The sequence below is a fragment of the Schistocerca serialis genome, chromosome 2 (assembly GCF_023864345.2).
Source record: "Schistocerca serialis cubense isolate TAMUIC-IGC-003099 chromosome 2, iqSchSeri2.2, whole genome shotgun sequence".
Taxonomy (NCBI): Eukaryota; Metazoa; Arthropoda; class Insecta; order Orthoptera; family Acrididae; genus Schistocerca; species Schistocerca serialis.
The window spans coordinates 612487970-612501563 of NC_064639.1; the positions used below are offsets into that span (position 1 = coordinate 612487970).

Here is a 13594-nt window from a genome sequence, read left to right on the forward strand (position 1 = left end):
CAAACAGTGTACAAAAGGCTTCAGCAGAGCGGCCTTTATTGCCGGAGACATGCTGTATGTGTACCTCTGACACATCTTCACAGAAGGGAACATCTAGAGTAGAGTCGTCAATGTGCTACCTGGATGGTCGAACAGTGGGCCAATGTTCTTTTCAAAGATGAGTCCTGATTTGGTCTGGAGAGTGATTCTCGACAGATTCTCATCTGGAGAGCACGTGGAACACAATTTCAGGACCCAAACACTGTGGGGAAAAGACCTATATCGAGAAGGATCCCTAAAGGTTTGCACAAGGATTATGTTGACCACTCAAACAGGTCTTTGTGAAATTGTACAGGTGAATCAGCAAGGTTTAACTGGTGTCAGGTATGATGACGAGATCTTCATACCTCATGTGTGGTTGTTGATGCTGTGGGTGCAGACTCTGTACTGATGGACAATAACGCTCGACCTCATAGAGCATGAGTTGTCAATGTTTTCTTGGAAATGGAAGATATTTCACACATGACATGGCCTGCTTGCTCTCCCTATTTGAATCCCATTGAGCTTGTCTGGGATGCGATAGGGAGATGGGTTGCATCGTGACAGCATCCACCAACCACTTTCCAGCACTTGTGAGTAGCTCTGCAGGAAGAATGGGTGCTATTGCCGCAATGTTAGGCTGAAGACTCATTCACAGCATTCCCCGACATTAGCAGGCCTGTATTGTGCCAGAGGCGGTCACACCCCATACTGAGCACATTAACCAGTTGTCACAATGTGTGTGCAAATCTGTTAATTTGGAAAAAATGAAGAACATTTTTGTCTAACATTATGCATGTTGTAGCTCTTTACGTTATGTATTCTTTACATTGTTTCTGCTATACTATCACCTGTTTATACTGTTTCGTGGCAAAATGAATGCAACCTTGCAAAATTTCTGTTTGATGCTTTAGTTTTGGATATCAGTGTATTTGCACAGTTACATATGAAACATCACATTAATTTTTTGCTTCAAGCTATTCTTTTACACTGGACAAATTTTAATCAAGTGATATTCAGTTTATTTTTGAAAGCACACATGTTTTCTGTTATCTTTATATAGTTTGGCAAACTGTTGCATAGATGTCATCCTGCTTTTACACACTACTTGTCTGTTAATTAGAGCTCAATCCCTTTAGTATGATAACCATTTTTATTTCTTGTGTTACAGTTATGGATATCTCTGTTTGACAAGGCAGCATGGTTACTTTCTGCATAAATAATCATTTCATACATGTATAGTGATGTTTTTTTTTTTTTTTTAATACGTTTAGTTCCCTGAATTTTTTCTGCAGGAGTCTCTAGGAGATAATTTTGTTATGCATCCTACAGCCTCTTTTCTAGCTTTAGAACTCTTTGTATGTGCACCTTTGCACAGCTTCCCCAGACCAGGATACTGTGTGAAATTTGTGAATGAAGTAGCCCATAGTACATTGTTAGCAGTGTTTGTGTGTTTACTGTTCTTGACATTTTTCTCATTAGAAATATATTTGAACTCACTTAATGACAAATATTATTTCTATGCTTCGCCCATGTCAGGTACTTATTCACTGTCATGCCCAGGAATTTACAAGCTTCTGTCTCTTTTAGATCCAAGTCTCCAAGCTTCGCAGTAATATTGTTCAAGTCAGGTACCTATTCACTGTCATGCCCAGGAATTTATAAACTTCTGTCTCTTTTATATTCAAGTCTCCAAAATTCACAGTAATATTGTTCAAGTCAGATGTTTGCATGTACTTGCATATATGTGGTTTTATTTATGTTTATAAAAAAAATATTTCCTCTGAAATAATTGTTTCCAATTTCCACATTTAAAGAAGCTTGCTTTCATAATCTGTCTGCTGAAATACTACTTATAACATACAACAAATGAATCCCCAGATGTCCCCATATATACTTGGCAGATTAAAGTCACCTCCAACTAGTATTGCATTCTCTGGGTATATCAACATTACTGAGTGTAGACTTTCTTCGAGTGATTTCTAAAAATTTCACGATGGCTAGTAAAAACATCCAATAATTAACTTGAGTTCACCCATGTCTGTCACTCACATTCATATAACTTCACAGTTACTCTCAATTTCGACTTTGATAGACACAATATTTTTGTTGACTGCAGTCCAGTGGAATCTTACAATTCTCCACTCCATAACACAGTCCAAAAATCTGCAGCCACAACCATCACAGAACTGATGAAACCTTTGATTGAGACCCTCCACTCAGCTTCAAAACAACAGACCCCAATCAACTCTGCAATCAATGCTGCAAACTATAAGCTCTGCTTGTACTCCACAAGCAAAGCCAGCATTCCTCATCACTTCTGCTAGTCACACATGTGAACTGAGGATGGCCTCACAACCCAAGTGATGGACATCATTTGTGCTGATATGAGCTACAACTTGCCAATGACTGCACCTTGCATGTTAAACAGTTACAGACAGGGCCTCCTCCAATATCTCATATGAGGCACCCTGATAGAGATACTGAGCGTACACTGAATTTCTTTCCTGACCTGGATGCTGTTTCCCTAAGTGGTTCTGTAACACTGGAACTCCCAATAATTAGCACATCCCCCCCCCCCCCCATGTGCCTGCTTGGACCCTGTTGAGGGAGTGGCCAACTGTCCACCCCCGGGCTGGATGGGCAAGGCCAGACAGCCAGCCTCCATGTTGATTCTGTGCCTTGAGCAATGTGAATGCATCACAGCCCTTTGGTGAGGATGGACCCTGCAGCAGGTGTGCTGTGAGGTGCCTCAGCAGCACATCTTGTGTGCAAATCAAACAAAACCTGAGGTGTAACATGTGACATGCCAACATGTCAGATTCTCTCTCACTGCTACACACAGAGGCAGCAGCCTGAAGATGGCTGACTACAATCAAAATCATCCCCAACTGCTCACAAACTGTGGTCACTTCCTCCTACATCTGCATACAACATACAGATCCTATCCATCCTAGTACTATTAACTTAGTAATTGACTATAAAAGCATATAGAAGAAGCTAACTATGTAACTTGCTATTCTCCTGGTATGTCACCAATGGAGACTGATACATTGCTGAGCTGTGTAGCCAGTTGTTCAAAATAAATAACAGGTGCACTACAGCCTGCATGAATCTACACTTTTTAGTTACAAAAACAGAGTACTACACTTCCTAAGTATAAATACATGCAAGAAATTAAGAATTAAACTGTGAAAATGCTTAGAACCAGCTAAATATGTACCTTGCTACTCTCCTTGTCTGTCGCAGATTGAAAGTCAACAAGTCCGTGCTTTCAGTTACAATACTTCTAGAATTTGTTTCATCACTTTAAATGACACTGTACTCCTTTATTACAAATATGTGATTATAAGAAATTGCTGAATGCTAGAATGGGATTCGTATCACATGGACTAAGAACATTTTGCCACTTGACACAGTATTTATTTACTTAGGTGAAGATTTTTCATTTTTGGCCATGACACTAACATTTCATATATGTAAACAAACAATTCAGGACCTATGCTGATGAACAAATTTAAGCAATATGAGGGCAGATCCATCTAGCAGCAGTTGCTGAAACTCATAGGTGATAGCAGAGGAAGCAAATTCATGCAAGAAAGTTAAATGTAATTTAACTTTTGTCACTTATGCTTAAGTTAGTGTGGTGGTGTGCAAGCAGAGTGTTTCCACATGTAATCTGGCTTACCCAAGTGGTGGTGTGGGCACGCATCTGTAAGTAATTCACAGCTTTGGACCATGGATTTAGTTTCATGCCTGTGACACAATCTGTCAATGAGACTCTCTGCTTTCTGTTACAAAGGTAAAACTACATCCAAGTAAGAGGGATGACGCTGATGCCATAACACAGCAGTTATGCTATGTATGATTTTGTAATTCACACAATTAAAGCCTTTTGAAAGATTAAACAAAATAAAATATGTGGGGTCTGACAAGGATCGGTACTAGACCTCTGTTGTTCTCCTTGGGCCCAATTTGCTGACAAGTTGAAATGGGGTCAACACACAGATAAATTTGTTGATGTAAAGTGAAAAGTACTCTCTATCTTTTTTTGTTTTTCTTCCTTGTTGTCTTGTGAAATTATCTTCTGGGCCAAAAACCTAAAGTGAGTAAAGTATTTATTCAGCAGAAGTGAACGCTGAGAATATTATATAAAATAGATAACAACAGGCCTACATCTAGTAGAAGCCTTTTTCAGGAATTTGGAATTATTACACTCACTTCTCAACAGATTGCCTCCATAATGGTGTCTACTGCTGACAATAAAAAACACTTTCAGTGGAGCAGTAATTTGTATGAGCACAAGATACAAAAATAATTTTCATGTAGACATTGCTTTCTCATCTAATGTTAAGAATGTAGTTATGCAGCCTGGTGGGGAGGTATACAATTTCCCATCTAATATAAAGCAAGAAATTGGAAATCTCTACCAACTCAAAAGAAAATTAAAAACAGACCTCATTAGCCACTCTTTCGACAAATCAGCAGAATATCTAGGTTCAAAGAGTAACAGAAATTATACAAAAACTCTAAAGATGAGCAATACTCTTCCATTATCTAGGAGATGAAATGCAAAAACACATGAATATACTGCTAAATTACTCTCATGTGGAAGCAACATATTTTCTGTCTGTTTAATGAAATAACTGATCAGTATTCACACTGATTAGCCTATTAGTTGGTTCAAAGTATAACTTCTATCCAACAAAAATAAACTTCTAAGCACTAGATATTTGCAGAAACAAAAGGTGATGAAGCTGTCACTTTTGTAAGCAGAGGTACCTTCATCCATAAAAGAGGATTTTTTAGGATTTAAGGACATCATATGATCTAGGAATTAAGCTGAAGATAAATATAGGATTCCATGTCAATGTAGCATAACAGGTCAGGTTGAAATGCTGTTGATTTTCCTTTCATTCTGTTCCACTTTGCCTGCCTTGAGGTGTATCTCTATGATAAATGCCTGTTAAATCCATCGATGATCTCAAGTGTTCCCCCCCTAGCTTCCTTCCTACAAGACGAAGACTGCTAATCACCTGCTGGATGATATTCCAGTGGAAAATTGTTAGTATAGACTGCAAAAATTCGATGGAAGTCTGCTAGACAGTCGTATCTGGATGTTGACGGTGAAATGAAATGAAAATGAAATGATTGTATGACACTGATGGCCAAAGTCCCACTTAGGGAAGTTCAGCTGCTGAGTTGCAATCTTTTCTGTTGACCCCACATCTGGCGACTTGCTTGTCAATGATGATGAGAATAACACAACACCCAGTTGCCGAGTGAAGAAAATCTCTGACCCAGCAGGGAATCGAACCCAGGGTCACTGCATGGCAGGCAGATGTGCTGACCATTCAGTTAAGGAAGCAGACTGATTATTAAGCACTCAACAGTGCCAAAACAAAGCAAAAAATGAAAATAAAACTAAAAATTGAAATAAATATAATGAAAGAGATGGTGTATGTAGTTCAAACAAAAAGGAAAATGGGAAGCTGCAAATGAGAAACAGAAACTTGGGACACATCCAGTTAGAAGCCCGAAACAAATAAAAAAACCAGAAACAGACATCAATCTATTCCATAATTTCCTTACCTGCCAACTAGGATCAGCATTTCGGTAGTAAAGGAAGTTCTCACGAATCCAGCTGTATATAGCAGAAAGCGTCATTTTGTTGCTATTGGCACCCATGGCCATACATATCAGAGTAGCATAGGAGTAAGGAGGTTTACGGTCTCCACAGTTGCGATAATCTTCTATGTTTGCAACAGGTACTGTAGCTGGAATGAATTTCAAGAAATATAATTTATTATTTTCATATTTAAGTGCTACCAAGTCTCCTAAAAATGATTAGCAATTTGTAAAATGATACAGCAAGCAAACAGTGACTGTTATTAAAGGCATCACAGCAAACAACCAATGTGTTAGCTCTGAAACCTATTTTAAGGTGCCTCCCTGTAGTAATAACTAGTATTACTAATAAATAATACTTTAGTTGCAGAGCCTGGTAGTCACTGAATTGTGTCCTTCAATCATGATTTAATTACGATCTCAACTATTTGATAATATTATTAATCCTCTGGTTTCATATTTACATCTGACAGGGTTGTAGGACATCCACATACTGATTGACTATATGAATCTCTTCAGCAACTGTCACTCTTTGTTTACTATTTCAAATTTAAAATCACATTAATGTACAAAGTAGCACTTTCATGTGCACAATATCTCACATAAATGGAATACAGAAATTGAACATGTGAATATGAACAGTTAAAAATGTCATTATACTCACCAACAGGAAATGAAATCAATGGTAGAGTCAACACAAAACAATTACAAACAGATTATTTCTCTCAAAGCTCAGAAAGAAAGGGAAAAGAGGGTCAAGGAAAGTAAGTTGTAAAAAATCTTGCATGAAATGAGATACATAGCAGGAAGGGATGACTGAGAGAAAACGTGAGAAACATTCAATTTCCAACCCATATCACCTACACTTATTTTAGCTTTTCAGGGGATTGACATTATAATTTCTAAGGGTACCTCTTAGTCAAAAAGTAATATTCATTTCTGGAACAAATCTTTCACAGCTGTCATACGTTGTGCCTAGATATCTCTGCCCAGTAATACCATGGTCCGTGAAAGTCCAGTTTCTGAGTTTGAGTCTCAGTCTGGCATACAGTTTTAATCTGCCACTATGTTTCATAACTTCTATTTCTCTCAATACAGCAAAGCCTTCCATCTGTTGTTCTTCACAGCTGTGTAATGTATTTATAATCTCAATGCAGAACACTAATAATTATTAAAAGAATCTGTTGGTTCATTATTGATAGCTGGAACATATACCATCAGCATAACACTTTACTGATAGCCTCTGCATTGAGTGTCCATAAACCACACACACAGTATAACACTTTTGTTGAAACTCATGCAGGTATTATTTCGAAGATGCCCCAAAAAGAAATAATGAAAAATGTTGCTACACTGGGACCATTTTACTCTGAATGATACAAATGTGTTGTAACTGATTATGTATATACAAGAGGTCTTTATGTTCAATGAAAACTTTAGAGCAAATTTTGATTATTTCCACTGGGAGATGCAAATTTTCATCAATGCTTAAACCCAGAATTACACTGCCAAATGTAAAAAGATAAATAAAACAAATGTCACAAGTCAGTGGTTTCATCTTGCAGTTGATGAGGGCATAATATGACTAATAACCATACTTTTTTTTTAAATTGTCTGATTCGGAATTTTTTCCCTTCCCAAAATCAAAAAGTATGTTGTTGTTAATCCTCACACTTCAATAAATGCAGACAGAAAGAAGAATCTGAATAAAACTAACAGTAGCGCAGCCTTCAGAAAAAAAGTATATATTCAAATCTCAGAGTCAAATGTCATGCACCTACGTATGTTATTATTATGAAATTTTAAAGGGCAAATAATCAGAGATAAAGAAAAAAAAATTATACAATCATTAGCGTTGATATCTTGAAGACAAAATGCTGAACAAAAATGGTAAAAAGCTTCTTAATTACTGAAAATCTTATAGTTTAAAGCAGGGCTTGAATTTAATTAATGGTGATCACTTCTAGTGAAACTGAAACTTCATTGTGCTTAGGGTTTGCCCCTCTCACAGGTGAAGTCTCATCTCCTCAACATAAAGGACATGAAAACATAAACAAAAAGGTATCACAAGAGTGTATTAAGAATCAGGAAACATAAAATATGGTATTGTGCAAAGTCCAATCCTCATTCCATTTCAATACTTGATTGACTTGAATGATCTTTCAAGTACATAAAACGATCATTCTAAAACTATAATGTTTATTTATAACACAGCCATATTGACCAGTGATACCACATGCAGTCAAGACAAAAGTTTAACAAGCCCACAACAGGTTCACAGTGAACAGCTCATGTTTGTTATTCATTCATTCTTCATGTTCTGTAGATAACAGCACAATGGGTTATGCAACAAATCAAACCATACATTAACAAAGTGAAGCAGTTGTTGTAAACTGAATGAATAATGAAATTTTCTGGAAGATCAAAATTGTTGACCAGACAAGGACTCAAATTCGGGACCTCAACTTTTGCCTTTAGCCAATAATGTTCTTTTTGACTGAGCAGTCTAGGCATAGCTCGTGATTCACCTCTACAGCTGGCAGTACCTCTCTTCTACTTTCCAAACTTCACAGAAGCCCTCCTGCATACTTCTGCTGGACTGTCACTTCAGGTAAAAAGTATTTCAGGGAGATGTGGCTTATCCACAGCCAAGAGGCTGTTCTCAGAATGAATACTTCACTCTGCTTCTGTGTGCTCACTGTTTTGAAACTGGGTGGCTGTTCTGAAAACTATGTGCCAGCCAATGGCATTACCAGCAGAGATATTCAGGCATGGCTCATGGTATGCAGGAGAGCCTCTGCAAAGCTTGGAAAACAGCTTGAAAAATACGCGTACTAGCTTGGAAAATATGAGTAATAAGTTTTGGTCTTCCATAAAATCAGTAAATACTTAATCACTCAGTGATCATACAGGCACTGAAAAGGAAGATAAAAGAGGGAATACTGAAATACTGAATTTGGTAATCAAAAATGGTTTCACCATAGAAGATCGTAATACAGTCCCTCCATTTACTCAATGGCAGACATTGAGATAACAGTCATGGAATGGAAAAGCAACGACAATTGCTTAGTAGTGGAAAAGCATCAGTGCCAGATGAGATACCTGTAAAATTCTACAAAGATTATGTGAAAGGACTTGGACCCCTTCTAGTAGCAACTTATCATAGTTTTCTGGAGCAACAGAGGGTACCCAGCTCCTGGAATAAAGTTCAGGTCATTTCCATTTTCAGGAAAGGTCACAGGACAGATACAAATAATTACAGGGCTATATCATTGACATCAATCTGTTGTAGAATTATATGACATGTCTTATGCTCAAGAATTATGGCATTTTTGGAGAACAAAAATCTCCTCAATAAAAATCAACATGGACTCTGCATACAGAGATCTTGTGGAACTTGGCTTGCTCTGTTCCTCTGTGAGATACAGAGCACAATAGCCGAAGGTGCTCATACTGATGGCATGTTTCTTGACTTAAAGCATCCATTTGACACTGCCCCATGTTGCCGTTTAGTGGAATAAATAAATATGAGCTTACTGAGTGTTGGACCAGATCTGTGACTAGATTCAAGACTTTGTTGCAGATAGAACTCAACATGTCACTCTTAAAGGAACAAAATCAACAGGAACAAAATCATCTGATGTAAAGGCAATTTCTGGAGTACCCCAAGAAAGTGTGATAGGACTGTTGCTGTTTACAATGTATATAAATGATATAGTAGAAAGTTTTGGAATCTCTTTACAACTGTTTACAGATAATGTAGTTGTCTATAAGAAAGTAGCAATGCTATGTATAAAAGAGCGAAGTTACCCACAGAGGGTTGATGAATGCTGCAGGCACTGGCAATTGACCATGAATGTAAATAAATGTAAGATATTGCGAAAACACACTGCAGGCACTGGCACTTGACCATGAATGTAAATAAATGTAACATTTTGTGCAAACACACAAAACAAAATCCACTACTTCACAACTATACTACTGATGACAAATTCATGTAAACATTTCTACTGTCAAATATCTAGGAGTAACTATCCAGAGTGACCACAAGTGGAATGACCACATACATCTACATCTACATGGATACTCTCTGTAAAACACATTTAAGTGCCTGGCAGAGGGTTCATCGAACCACCTTCACAATTCTCCATTATTCCAATCTCGCATAGAGCGCGGAAAGAAGGAACACCTATATCTTTCCGTACGAGCTCTGATTTCCCTTATTTTATCATGGTGATCATTTCTCCCTCTGTAGGTCGGTGTCAACAAAATATTTTCGCATTCGGAGGAGAAAGTTGGTGATTGGAATTTCGTGAGAAGATTCCATCGCAACGAAAAACGCCTTTCTTTTAATGATGTCCATCCCAAATCCTGTATCATTTCTGTGACACTCTCTCCCATATTTCGTGATAATACAAAACGTGCTTCCCTTCTTTGAACTTGTTTGATGTACTCTGTCAGTCCTATCTGGTAAGGATCACACACCGTGCAGCAGCATTCTAAAAGAGGACGCACAAATTTAGTGTAGGCAGTCTCCTTAGTAGATCTGTTACATTTTCTAAGTGTCCTGCCAATAAAACACAGTCTTTGGTTACCCTTCCCCACAACATTTTTTGTGTGTTCCTTCCAATTTAAGTTGTTTGTAATTGTAACATCTAGGTCTTTAGTTGAATTTAAATCTTTTAGATTAAACTGACTTATCTTGTAACCAAAGTTTAACAAATTCCTTTTAGCACTCTTGTGGATGACCTCACACTTTTCATTGTTTAGGGTCAACTGCCACTTTTCGCACCATTCAGATATCTTTTCTAAATTGTTTTGCAGTTTTCTTTGATCTTATGATAATTTTATTAGTCGATAAACGACAGCGTCATCTGCAAACAATCTAAGACAGCTGCTCAGATTGCCTCCCAAATTGTTTATAGAGATAAGAAACAGCAAAGGGCCTATAAAACTACCTTGGGGTACGCCAGAAATCACTTCTGTTTTACTCGATGACTTTCCATCAATTACTACGAGCTGTACCCTCTCTGACAAGAAATCACAAATCCAGTCACATAACTGAGACGATATTCCACAAGCACACAATTTCACTACAAGCCGCTTGTACGGTACAGTGTCAAAAGGCTTCTGGAAATCCAGAAATACGGAATCAATCTGAAATCCCTTGTCAGTAGCACTCAACACTTCATGTGATTAAAGAGCTTGTTGTGTTTCACAGGAACAATGTTTTCTAAACCCGTGTTGACTGTGCGTCAATAGACAGTTTTCTTTGAGGTAATTCATAATAAATAAAACAAGAAGGAAAAGCAGATGCCAGACTTACGTTCATAGGAAGAATCTTAAGGAAATGTAACTCATCCATGAAAGAAGCGGCTTACAAGGCACTTGTTCAACAGATTCTAAGGACCATTTATCAATCTGGGACCCTTACGAGGTAAGACTGTCAGAAGTGATAAAGTAGTTCGAATGAAGAGTGGCACATTTCATTAAGGGATCATTTAGTCAGTACAAGAGTATTACAGAAATGCTCAACAAACTCCAGTGGCAGACACTACAAGAAAGATGTTGTACATCATGGAGAGATTTACTTTTGAAATTTTGAGAGAACTTTCCAGGAAGAATCAAACAACATATTACTCCCATCTCACAAAATAACGATGATGAGAAAATTTGAGAAATTAGAGCTAATACAGAAAATTACTGACAACCATTCTTCCCATGTGCCATTCATGAGTGGAACAGGAAAGGGGGGGGAATCAGTTAGTGGTACCAGAAGTACCCTACACCATACATTGTAAGGTGCTTGCAGAATGTTGATACATATGTAGATGCCACGTGAATGAAAGATGTAGTTTCAAGAACTGTTCTATTAACCCAACAAAAACATCCTATTCCAGGTCTCTCAAGGGCACTCTACCCCGTCAGGTGCAGGACCACATGTGAGAGCACTCGTCATCTGTTGCATCTTTTTTACATCCTTTTATGTGAGCATGACCACCTACCAGGTGCCTATATGTCCATTGTCATACTCGGCCAGGAGCAAATTTGACTACTCAATGGCAGAGCATCCCACTAAGCACAATATATTCAGCTTTAATGGCTACTTCACAATCCGTTCCATTTGGATCCTTTAACTCAATACCAGCTACTGTAAATTGTATAGATGCAAACTATCCTTACAACACGCACTTCAGCCCTACAGTCCCTCCATCCTCAAACAACATTAGCTGCTGTTCAACAGCCTCCTTCACCCCTACTGACATACTTTCACCTCCCCTACTCTTCCACATCACATTAGTCCAATCCTTCAATTTTTAATCTTCATCCACCCGGTTCTTTCCATGTTCCCCACCTTTCTCTGGTCTATACTGCCTTTCCCTAAATCACATCTCCTATACCATCAATTACCATGTGAAACTTACTCTGCCCACACCAGGGAAAGCTCACTGGTGCTAGAGGTGCCTTCCCCTACTGCCTCTTCTTCCCTCAGCTGTCATTCTTGTTACTTTCCCTTCCCATACCCCTACCAATTTGTTTCTCTCATCTCTCCAACATAATCCCTCATCCCAGTTGGGTTTCAGCACTAGGGCAATGCAGCTGTATACCTGTGTGTGTGTGTGTGTGTGTGTGTGTGTGTGTGTGTGTGTGTTTGTGTGTGTACAATGTTTTTTATATGTTGGCAAACACCCATACTGAGCATGAGAGAGTAAACTGAGCTGACTACAAACTGTTTCTGAATGTCAGTCTCTACATCACTATCGCCACATCTTTTCTTCTTTATTTTTCATCTCATAACTGCTTTTATGCAGTGTGCAGAAAATCTGACTACCTGAAAAGACTTCCAATACACAATTCATCCGCTTTTTTCGCTCTCTTGGAATCTGTATGTATGTAATTCCATAGTTACTATGTTTTACACATTAATAATTAGTTGATTACACAATAATAATTAGTTACTTATACTAGATCACAAGAGAAGTTTGGTAATGTGGAACTCACAGTGAGAATTTCGCTGTAGTGGCTGTTGCTGAGTGTGAACGGGCAGTGGAGATGGTCCAGGTGAGGACGGTGGTGTTGGCAAAGATGAGATACTCATGATATTGAGATTGTGTAGCCAGTTGAGGCTGGTAAGATCGACATCACTCCCAGCATGGCCTCCTTCCGTAAATTCCGAGCTCATTGTGCCAAAATTGTTACATTACTGCAAATAGAAAAAGAAATGTTTTCATGAGTGAACCACTGCAGTTTTAAAGTGGCAACTTGTAAAATCTAAAAAGACTTCACAGTGTTATCTTTAATTTTCCAGTTTAAATAGTCACTAAATACTTCTCTAATAGTAATAGTAGTGACTCATACTTAGTTGAAAGTGCATGCTCCCCCCCCCCCCCCCTCCCCCTCCCCTGACGATCACGCGCGCAGCACGCTCACACACACACACACACACACACACACACACACACACACAATTGTCATACATAATTCCTCCCTTGTCAGTATAGGTGATTACTGTTTATAACTCTTGCTATACATGCTTCACTCTACTAGCTGCTATCATGTGCATGCAGGTGAAGCAGCAGAGATTACTTTATAATTGTGACATTGAAGTCACATAAGCACACAACAAAGACTTCAGTGCATATTACTTCTCATTTCAACACTTTATTTATTAACAGGATAAAGAGTGTAGAGCAATATTTTCTTTGCTGTGAGGTATGATAAAGTTAACTTTATAACACTTACACTATGTGATCAAAAGTATCCGGACACCTGGCTCAAACTACTTACAAGTTCGTGGAGCCCTCCATTGGTAATGCTGGAATTCAATATGGTGTTGGCTCACCCTTAGCCTTGATGACAGCTTCCACTCTCACAGGCATACATTCAGTCAGGTGCTGGAAGGTTTCTTGGGAAATGGAAGCCTATTCTTCACAGAGTGCTGCACGGA

At 38.3% G+C, this 13594-nt stretch overlaps 1 protein-coding gene across 1 annotated transcript in view; it reads right to left on the bottom strand.

The window, feature by feature from the left end:
• Positions 1–12829, bottom strand: part of LOC126456276 (forkhead box protein J1.2-like) — a 76282-nt gene extending 63453 nt beyond the window's left edge. The window contains exons 1-2 of the mRNA XM_050092028.1: positions 12649–12829; positions 5611–5795 (exon numbers count right to left, since the gene is read on the bottom strand). Of these exons, the coding sequence (XP_049947985.1) occupies positions 5611–5795; positions 12649–12829 (366 nt within the window). The remainder of the gene's footprint in view (positions 1–5610; positions 5796–12648) is intronic.
• Positions 12830–13594: the final 765 nt, after the last annotated feature.